This window comes from Rhincodon typus, unplaced genomic scaffold, assembly GCF_021869965.1.
Source record: "Rhincodon typus isolate 14 unplaced genomic scaffold, sRhiTyp1.1 hic_rhity00004742, whole genome shotgun sequence".
Classification (NCBI taxonomy): domain Eukaryota; kingdom Metazoa; phylum Chordata; class Chondrichthyes; order Orectolobiformes; family Rhincodontidae; genus Rhincodon; species Rhincodon typus.
The window spans coordinates 1-10,998 of NW_025970380.1; the positions used below are offsets into that span (position 1 = coordinate 1).

At 41.2% G+C, this 10,998-nt stretch overlaps 1 protein-coding gene across 1 annotated transcript in view; it reads right to left on the minus strand.

Annotated features, from left to right (window-relative positions):
• Window positions 1-8,014: 8,014 nt before the first annotated feature.
• Window positions 8,015-10,998, minus strand: part of selenou1a (selenoprotein U 1a) — a 4,215-nt gene continuing 1,231 nt past the window's right edge. Inside the window, exons 2-3 of the mRNA XM_048593948.1 lie at window positions 10,756-10,929; window positions 8,015-8,133 (exon numbers count right to left, since the gene is read on the minus strand). Of these exons, the coding sequence (XP_048449905.1) occupies window positions 8,030-8,133; window positions 10,756-10,900 (249 nt within the window). The 5' untranslated portion in view covers window positions 10,901-10,929 and the 3' untranslated portion in view covers window positions 8,015-8,029. The remainder of the gene's footprint in view (window positions 8,134-10,755; window positions 10,930-10,998) is intronic.

Consider the following 10,998-nt stretch of genomic DNA (forward strand, 5'->3'; position numbering starts at 1 on the left):
GGGGGTTGGTAGCAGAAGATTCAGCAATGGTAATACCACTGAATGTCAAGGGGCAGTGGTTAAATTCTCTCATTGGAGTTGATCATTGCCTGGCACTTGTATGGCACAAATGTTACTTTTTACCTGTCAGGCCAACCTACATATCGCCCGAGCCTTGCTGCATTTGCGTATGGCTGTTTCAATACCTGAGGGATTGTGAATAGTGCTGAACATTGTATAGTCATCAGCAAACATCCCCATTTCTGACCTTATGATGGTTGGGAGGTAGGGTGAAACATGAAACTGAGGTTAACACAAACAGTCTTCCTTTTCTCTGGCCAAGAACTTATTTACAAAGCTGCTGGAAGAGGAGGAAATCCGACCTGTTTTCCACTTCACTTTCCCATAAGTTTGGTTAGAACCAGCTCAGAGTGTGCATTGCCAGCAGTAAACTATGGTCAATGATGCGTAAACCAAACTCCTTAGTTCAGTCCTGGTCCCCTCCCCCTTCCCTGGAAATTAGGATTTGGGCCTAGTCTGTCTGAGTGTCTCTAACTCCGTTTCTTAATCAAAAAGGCAAAAAAGAAGTTTGATTCATTTGCTCTGCTACTTTGTTCTTTTTAATGGTCCTATTTGTCAATTACTCAAATTATCAATTTATTGCTCAACAACTTTTTAAAATGAAATTTCTGTTGAATATTGTGCCAAACTTTATCATTTTAAAATTTATTCACTAGCCTAATGAGTGAAAGACAAAAGGTTGGATAATCCTGCTCAGACAGGGCCTTTTCCTGGGGTGCGGCAATATGGGGTGACATGGCTCCTGGTCATGTGATGACATCCAAGTACTTGGCTCTTTTGCATGTTGAGGTTCTTAAAGAGATATCACACTTAAAGTGATAATTCTCCAATATGTGCTGCCACCTCTGGAGAACTAAATAGTGTGTTCAATTTCATGGCTAATTAGAAAATCAAAGTTAAAGAAGAGGATAGGATTACAGGTTAGTGATGGAGCTGACTGTTACCAGAAAATAAAAGGAAAGAATAGAATGAGTGAACAATATTTGTACCAATAAATCATAGAAGCGTAGGTAAATTTGATAACAGAACAAACTTAAATACTTTGTATCTTAACACATGAAGCATTTGGAATAAGGTAGAAAAATGGTGCAAATCAAGGGAAATGGATATGATCTCATTGTTATTATGGAGATATGGTTACAACAAGACCAAAACTGGGAACTTAACAGTCAGGGATATTTGACCTTTTGGAAAGGCAAGAGGAAAATAAAAGGTGGTGGGGTGGCACTGTTAATAAGAGGTGAAACTAGGACAGTTGAGACAGGTGATCTAGGCTTGGACAATGTAGAGTCCATTTGGGCGTAGGTAAAAAAAAGAAGGGAATGAAAACATCGATTGGACTTGCGTATAACAGTAGCCACACTGCAGGAAAAGATATAAATCAACAAATAAAAGAGCATGTAAAAAGAACAGAGCAATAATTATGGGTAACTTTAATCTTCATGATGAAGGGGTTAGTAAAACTGGAAAAAGTAGATACAACAAATTCATAGAGTGTATTAGGGTTATGTCATGGACCCAACCAGGGAGCAGGCTGAGAACTAGTAATGGGGCAAGTTTAATAAATTACCTCAGTCAAAGATCCCCTAGGAAGAACTGATCGTAAGAGGATAGAATTTAATATTTAGTTTGAGAGTTAGAAACTTAGGTTGGAAACAACTGTGTTTAACTTAAACAAAGGGAATTACAATGAAATAAAGAGAGTTAGCTAAAAGAGGCTGGGTGGAGAGGTTAACAACAATAACAGGAAGCAAGCAGTGGCAGACATTTAAGGACTCTCAGCAAAAACATATCCCAGTAACGATGAAAGATTCTAAGTGAGGGATAAACCAAGCACGATAACCAAGGAAGTGAAGGAGAGTATTAAAGTCCAAAGATGTGCAGGCTAGGTGGATTGGCCAAGCTAAATTGCCCATAGTGCCCAGGGGTGTATGGGTAATAGGGGGATGGGTCTGGGTGGGACCAAGGGTCAGTGTGGACTTGTTGGGCCGAAGGGCCTGTTTCCACACTGTAGGGATTCTAAGATTAAGCTGAAAGCAAAAGTACGTAAAGAGGCAAGAGTCAGCGATAGCCCTGAAGACTGGGATAAATTCAGAATCTAGCAGAGGGGCCTAAAAAGATAATAAAGAGAGAAAACATAAATTGCGGGATAATAAAAACTGACAATAAGAGCTTATTTAAATTTATGAAAAGGAAGAAAGAAGTCGAAGTGAATGTAACCTCCTTAGAAAATGAATCTGGGGAAATAGTTATGCTGAACAAGGAAATGGCAAAGGAATGAAACAGATATTTTGCATCAGACTTTAGGATGGAAGATACATTGAAAATCCCACTAATATTAAAGAATACGGGGAGGAATTAAGCACTGTCACCATCACTGGAGAAATGGTATTAGACAAACTAATGGTAGATAAGTCCCCTGGGCCTGATGGCTTGCATCCTAGGATCCTGAAAGAAAAAAAGTGTGTGCATTGACTGTGATTTTCCAAAAATCCTTGGATTCTAGAGAAGTTCCAGAAGATTGGAGAACTGCCAACATGACACACCTATTCAAAAAGGGAGAAAAACAAAAAAACAAAACAGTAACTATAGGCTGATTAGCCTAATATCTATTGTTAGAAGGATGTGGAATCAGTCATTAAGGAAGTAACAGCAGCACATTTGGAAAATCATAATCTAATCAAGCAGAGTCAGCATGGCTTCAGAAAGGAAAATCATGTCTAACTAATTTATTAGAGTTCTTTGAGGAAGTTGCAAATGAAGTGAACAGAGGGGAACCAGTAGGTGTATTGTATTTGGGATTCCAGAAAGCATCCAACAAGTTACCTCACAAAGCGCTAAGTCATATGATAAGAGCCCATGGTGTTGGAGGTAGCATATTGGCGTGATTGAGAATTGGCTAAAGGTCAGGAGACAGCAAGTTCTTTTTCAGTTTGGCAACCTGTAAGCAGTGGGGTTCCACAAGGATCAGTGCTGAGACCACAACTACTTACAACATTTTTAATGACTTGGAGGTAAGAAACGAATGTACTGCAGCCAAATTTGCAGATGACACAAAAATAGCTGGAAAGGCAAGTTGCAAGAGGGATACAAACAGTTTACAGAGATTAGTTAAGGTTAAGTAAGTGGGTAAAAAGTTGGCAAATTGAGAACAATGTGGGAAAACATGAAGGTGTTCATTTTGGAAAGAAAAAAAACAGAATATTATTTAAATGGACAAAAACTGCAGAAAGCTGCAACATGAAGAGATTTGGGGATACTTGTGCACAAAACACAATAAGCTAGCACACAGGTGCAGCAGATAATCAGGAAGGCTAATGGAGTAAGGGACAACATTTTGAAGGTGGAGTGTAAAAACACGGGAACTCTTACTGCAAATGTACAGGGTGCTAAGTGAAACCACTTCTGGAGCTGTTTGGACCCACTTAATTAAGGAAAGATATCATTTTATTGGAGGCAGTTCAAAGAAAGTTTACTTGGATGATCCCAAGTGTGGACAGATTACCTTATAAGCAAAGGTTAAACAGGTTGGGACACTACTGACGGGAGTTTAGAAGAATGAGAGATAATCTCAATCAAACAATTCAGATTCTTAAGGGGGTTGACAGGGTAAACGCCGAGAGGATGTTTCCCCATATGACAGAATCTAGGACCAGAGGGCATAGTCTCAGAATAAAGAGGTGCCAATTTAAGACTGAGATGAATATTTCTTGGTGTATTTCTTCTCTGAGGATTGAGAGTCTTTAGAACTCCTTGTCAAAGTGAGCTCTGGGGCCACAGTCTTTGTGTCTATTTAAGGCTGAAATAGATTCCTGGTCAGTAGGGAATCAAGGGTAACAGGGAAAGAGCAGGAAAGTGGATGTGAAGAATGTTGGATAAGTCATGATCCTATTGAAAAGTGGAGCAGATTCGAAGGGCTGAATGACCTACTCGTTTTCCTATTACTATGGTCTTATACAACATTACTGTGTTCATGTCTGAAAGTACTGTCTGTGGAGCCCTGATGAATCTCCACATTACATCTTGTAGGTGGTACACATCGTGTGTTGGTGGTGGAGGGAGTGAATGGGGTGCCAATCATATGTTGTAAATGTAATTGGTAATTTTATGAAAGTGAACATTTTGTGATTCTGCTTTGTAAAGTGAAAAAGCAGGAGTAGCAGCCACATACCTCCTCCACACTGCTATCCGTAGAAGAAAACTTACATCCCAGGAGACAAACACCCTTGAAACCACCCACAGTATTCATGCATGGTGCTCACAAAGTATGTGTCTATGTACTTCACACTCAACTACATTTACACAGGACAGATTATAACAAAACTCCCTCAATCTCAGTTTGAAAATTATAAACTGATCAAACACCAATTGCCATCTGTGGTAGACAGTTCCAAATACTTATCACCCTTTGTGCATAGAAGGGCTTCTTAATTTCGCTCCTGAAAGGTCTGGCTCAGAGATTTAGATTATGTTCCCTGGCACTAGATTCCCCATCCTAATTGTTTCTCTCTGCACATAGTCTCTGCTCCTTAATACTTGGAAAAATGTGATCAAATCTCTCTTTAATCTTCTAAATTCCAGTGAATACGCTGGTTTGTTTAATCTCGCCTCGGAACTTAACTCTTGGTGTCCAAGCAGATTATCCTTCCTCCCCCGCTTGTGGTGTCCAACACTGGGTTTTGGCCTCTCATATCAACGAAGTGATAACATCCTTAATCATTAAAGGTTGTGTCCCTCCCTAGACCATGGACCCTCTCTCTCTTTCCTGTAAACCTTATAATTTGATTAATTCAGTGTCCAGCCATGCTGTACTCAAGTTAAATTTGGGCCTGCAACCTATTCATCACTATTTATATCTATAAAGAACACTCATTTGGATTATACACCAAAAGCTGTTACTCAACTGTAATGTCCTACTTGCATTTCTCTGATTTCTCTCTCCTGCTTTAACTAAACTGTCCACTTTCCACTGATATTGTGTATGTTACTCAATTTTATTCCCTTTGTTTTCTGAGCTATTATTTAAAATAACTTTGTTCATCTGGCAAACAGCTACCCCATCTACTAGTTTGAAGCCTCATGGTCACTCTATTCCCAGCTTGGTTCATGTACAGCCTGGCTGGTAGTGCATTCCTTTCTGTCTCTGCACTGGTGCTAGCCTTCCCTAGGAACCCAGATCATTCCTTCAGCTACAAGGCTTTAGAAGCTGCAGATGGCACCAACCTCCTCTCACCAGCTTATGCCGCTCTCCTTTCAAATACCCATGAGCAGCCACCTGGTCAAGCACTGATGTGGGACCATAAGAGGAAAGAGAAGAAAGACACTAACGTCACACTCACAGCCATTGTGTAGCTCAGACTCTGGCAGTGAGTGAAATTTAAGGAATGGCACAGAGACAGGAACTGATTGTGAGGATTCACCAGGGCAACAAAGTCAGTGAAGCAGGGAATGGATGCATGGCACATAAATCAGCAGAAGTCACATATGGCTTCTGCTGCAGGGACTCAGGCCTCTATCTGTCTGGGCCTGGGGTCAAACCTCACCCCATCCAGTCCTGAGAGCTCAAGCCTTGGAAGCAAGGGGAGGTGTTAAGGTTCATCCTCATCAGGCCTGGGAGCGGGGGGGGTGTCATGCTTTAATGGGTCTCTCCAGGACAAACAGCCCCAGAAACAGCTGGTTGTCTCTTTGACTGATTAGGCAGATAGATGAGGAACAAATGGTATTCAGTCAGGGAACAATAAGGGAAAGTGCTTGTGGTTAAATTGTAAGTGAGTTATTGTGTGATATGCAAATAATGCCATCACAGGAAGTGAGCAGTATTCAGAAAGTATATTGTTCTCTCTTATAGCCTCTTAATAAGGTGTCGCACCTATTAGATGTAAGGTTACTGATCATTATGTTCTTCAAAAAAAGTTAACTTTTTCCCCGACCTCACCAGACTCTGCAGATATTTCTTTGTCAACACTATGAGATCCATAATAGTAGAAGACAACAATCATTGACGCTATCTTACCAGAGCCAGAGGTCAGCTCTGGATAACCCCACACCCATCCCTCCATACATTGTCTCCTCACCCCACCCATTTCCCACTCTCTCTGCCCACAGCCATACATTCCAATCCAACCAACCCTTCAACATATATACCCTCACCTCTAACACAGACTGAGGCCATTGTTCAGCTGCCTTCATTACTCTACTATCTTCCACCAGGCCAAGCTTCCCCAAGCTTACCCTGGTAAAAAATTGGATCTTTATTAGATGATAGTTTTTAGCATTAATATAGAAAGACATTTAGAATCGCTACCACAGTTTAGGGCCACCTGAGTAGAGAAACTGTTTTTTTTTTCTCTCTCTCTCTCTGGAAGTGTACAGAAACAGTGCCCAGAAAAGTCAGGGTCTGTCAGCTCAGTTTCCCTGTTGACATTCCAATGTTGATAGGAGGGCGCCTTTGTACCTGTTTATCTTTGCAAGTGCTTTGAAACCTCCAGGAGTTGATCCGCAGTGTGACGTAAACGATAAAGCTGACCTCAAGCTGGAGAAGCAAACTGACATTCCTGACTTTGCAAGTCAATAAAGAAATCAACACAGTCTGTACCAACTTCTGCCTGTCCTCTGGTATCAGTGAACTATTCTGTCACTTCCTGGATATTTAGCCTTTATATCACATCTACACTGCCACTTCTTAGTAAAGATGAACTATTTTTAAATTGCTTATGAATAATGACTCCTTTTTTTCAGTAACTTGAGACTTTAATTCTCAGACCTCAAACCCATTTTCCCCCTCTTTCTGATTTCCCCTCATGCCATCTCCAAAACACATCTTTGTCTAAAAGTCTCACCTTGTACTGCCTTTTAATGCTATTTCCACTAAATTGTTCCCATTCAACTTGCCCTTCTGGTCACCAGGGGAAAAGCTAATGCTTCATATCTAACCTCTCGTTCCATTCCAAAGCCTTTGAACAGGTTGTCACTTCCCAAATCCATGTTTGAAACCCTTTATTTAGGTTTCCGTCCCTAAATCAGAACTGAAGCAGCTCTTATCAAAAGTCACAAGTGACATCCTACATGAATATGACAAAAGTAAACTTGCTTTCCGTGGCTTTCTTGTCCTTTGATCCAGTCAATCACCTACCCTGTGCAACACCTCTCCAACCAGGTGAAACTGTTCGTTCCTGGTTCCATTCTTAGCAGATCATAGACGGAAAATCAACATCACTGATTTCTCCTCCAGTTGCTGCACCAATACTGGTGTTTCCCCAAGGAGTTATCCACAGCCCCTCCTACCTCACCCTACACGTTACCCCAGGGTGCCATCATCTGAAAGTAGTGTTAATTTTCACACCCAAACAATGAACACCAGCTCCTGCCTCACCAGCACCCCCTCTCTTAACTCTTCCATTGTCTCGAAACTATCGGACTGCTCATCTGACATCCGGTACAGCAGGAGTGGAAATTTCTTCCAATTAAATATAAGGAAGATTTAAGTCATTGCTTTCCAGCCCTGCTGCTAACTGCATCCCCTCCTGACAAGTGGCTGAGATTAAGCCCAATTGTGCACTGTCTTGCTCTAACATCGACCCTGTGTTGGGTTTCTAAGCACACATCCGCTCCAGTATCAGGAGCAACTGTGTTCTGTAGTAATGCTATCTGACTGCTTCTCTGCCTCAGAGTTCATCCACATGTTTGTTTTCACATCACCCTATGATCCTTTGCTGACTGGTTTCTGGACAAATAATTCTTTAATTTTGAAGTTCTAATTTTTGTTTTCAAATCCCTTCATTACCTCACCCCTCTATACCTCGGTCACCACTTCCAGTCCAATTACAATCCCCATTTATATAATGCTTTTAATGTAGAAATATGACTGTGATGGGGGATGGAAGGAGTTCTCACAGAAGCATCTCTGCCTGGAGAGTGAAGCAATAGCCTTGGACACTGATAAGCACGAATGTTATTCTGAAGCAAACTCTTATTCCAGTACCTCTCGGCACAAGAATCATCCGGGTCTCCGCACTGCCATGATGACTGCACCAGTCTGCATCCACAGCTCGCCTGCCTCAAATCTCCTTTTCTCTAGAAAGTCAGAGAGATGAAATCAATTTAAAATTATTGAACAGTGAGTGGAAGGAACGTTCAGGGAGACATTTGGTGAATACAGAAAACGTACACATTTCTTGCACCCCTTTTCACTCCTTTCTATCTTTCCACAATGTCAAAAAACTACTGAATATTCAGTTCACAGCCGTGGTCATTTTGCAACTGTCCATCTGCGATGTCTATTATATCATACCCATTTATTTATATTTGTGTTGTCAATTCATTCATCTTAGATGGATGCTGCATGTGTTCAAATAAACAGCCTTTAATTCTACCTTTTCACCATTTTTCTGTATGCTGGCCTATTTGCCAGAGCACTCTTAGGTCTGTACATTGTCCCTTTCTGTCACATTCTGGTCATCATTGTCTGTAAATATAGGAAGTTCAAGAGAAGGGACAAGGCAATCGTGTAGGGTAGCAATATGGATGAATGAATTCTCACCCTAATGCACTGAATAATTGTTTTTAAGCAAGTTACAAGTGAAACATTTAGGGAATGCTACTTAGATAGCAATGTGATAAAGTCCTGCAGAAGATACTGTTAGCTCAAGTTGAAGCTTGCGGAAGTGAGGGTAAGTGAGGCAGAAATAAGGAATACTTTAACCACAGGATGTGAAGAATAGTGTCCCATAAGGATTTGTGTTGGGGTCTCCACTATTTACTGTATTCATTAGTGGCTTAAATGATGGGACAAGTTTACTTGTGATACAAAGGCAGGCAGCATTTTAGGCAGTTTACATGTAAGCATAATATTACAAAGAGATATTGATAGATTACATAAATGGGCAAAATTGTGGCAAATGGATTTCAAGGGTGGCATGTATGACGTTAACTATTTTGGAATTAATATGGTAAAAGAGGGCACTTTCCAAATGCTCTGAAGCCAGGGACGGGGATATTCAGTGGGGTTTAGCATCATGGCACATAGATCATTAAAATGTCAGAAACAGATTCAGAAAATAATCACTTGCTCATCTTTGTATCTTGAGGAATAGAATACATTGAAGTTATACAAAGTTCTGGTAAGGAGTTCTTGTGATTCTTTGGTCGTATCCCTACTTCTGAGCCAGGAAGTCTGCCTTCACATCCCACCTGCTCCAGAGGTGTGTAATAACATCCCTGACCAGGTTGAGTAAAAATGTCTGCAAAGCCCTGATTAGACTACACCTGGAGGAGTTGCTGGGCACCACTTCTTTGGAAGGATATACTGTATTGACCTAGGTGCAAGTACAGTCCTAGAATGACCACTGCAATCCAATTAATTTGTGCGGAGAATTCACAGAATCTTGAATTCAGAACGTTATGAGGTGGCTTGGTTGAGGTTCTTAGGATTATGAAAGGACTGATAAAACCTATGCCGGCTGGTGTGAGAGTCTACAAAAATTAGAGCTGGGCCATACGGAGAAAATGGCCGAACTTCTCTCTAATTAAAAGCAGTAGAGGTTAGCTATAATTATTTCAAACCCAAGATTGATACAGCCCCTAATAAGGAAAAAGGTAAGGAATACTGAGCCAAGGCAGTGAATGGGGTTAGGATACAGATGATCTCAGTGAAGGAGTAGTTCATTGTCGGTTTGATGTTCAATAGTGACTGCAGCCAGTTTCACTGGCAGCACAGATATTGCACACACTGAGATAGGCGGATGGTGAGACAAGAAAAATTCTGAGAAATGAAAAAAGGATTTTAAGCACCAATACATGAAACATAAATGATAGAGGGTTAAATTAAATTAAATGCAAGATTTCGATGAGGCTCCAGTTGGGTATACTTTTTTTAAATTTGATCTAATTTACAATTAAATGTTGTTGCCACCTTTAAAAGTGAGCATTGCAAACCTAAAAGTCAATGTCATCATCAACGAAAAGACAAAAGGCCATGAAACACTGGCAGTAAAGGATAACAGGACAGCACCACGAATGTCTTGAGAAAGAAAACAATTAAAATTCAGACAGACATTCTCATGCCAACAAAGAAGCAAGTTGGAGGGAAGAGAATGAATAAGAACTGAAAGACTTGCATGTGAATAACAATCACATCACGTTTAGAGCAAGCAAAGTACTTTCAAAATATAGTCATGGTTATAATATACTGGAGCCGCCCCCTTACCGCACAGTGTACGTACCTACACATCATGGATTGCAGCTCACCACCACCCGCTCAAAAGCAATTAGGGATGACATATTCTGCTGACTAAATAAATAAAAAAATGTGGTGGCCACACTTCACACAGCAAGCTCCCACAAACTGCAATATGAAATGAGCAAGTAATTTCTTTCTGCAATTGGGGAATAGATACAGGCCAGGACAATGGGGAGAGTGCACTTCTTTGAAATGGTGCCATGGGATCTTTCACACATACCAGAGATGCTAGGTAGTGTCTTGGTTTAATGTCCCATCCAAATAAGAGCACCTCAGGCACTGTAGCATTTCCTCTTACTGCCCTGGATTACGTTACTCAAGTCTTTGCCAGGGTTAGAGAGAGGCAGGGTGGGGTGGTGGAATCCATTATCTTCTGACCCAGACTTAGAGGGATACCAGATGAGTCATGGCAGTGGTTAGATCACTGTTGTTTCTTGTACTTTGACTTGTAAACTTGCCTTCATCCAAGGTTCTCAGTGAGGCCCCTGACAGGTATGTCAGTGTTGCAGTGTCAGCTTGGGACAGCAAGAGATCAGTGTTTGCCAGGAGCGCGCTGGTGATTGCTGCTCCCAGGGCTCCAAGGCCCAACGGCCACAAACCCATATCAGAATCTTCAGCTTCCACGACACTTCCTGGAACACAAGATCAAACAGCAATAACCGGCAGGACAGACACCCCATTCACAGTCAAACAAGCAACTT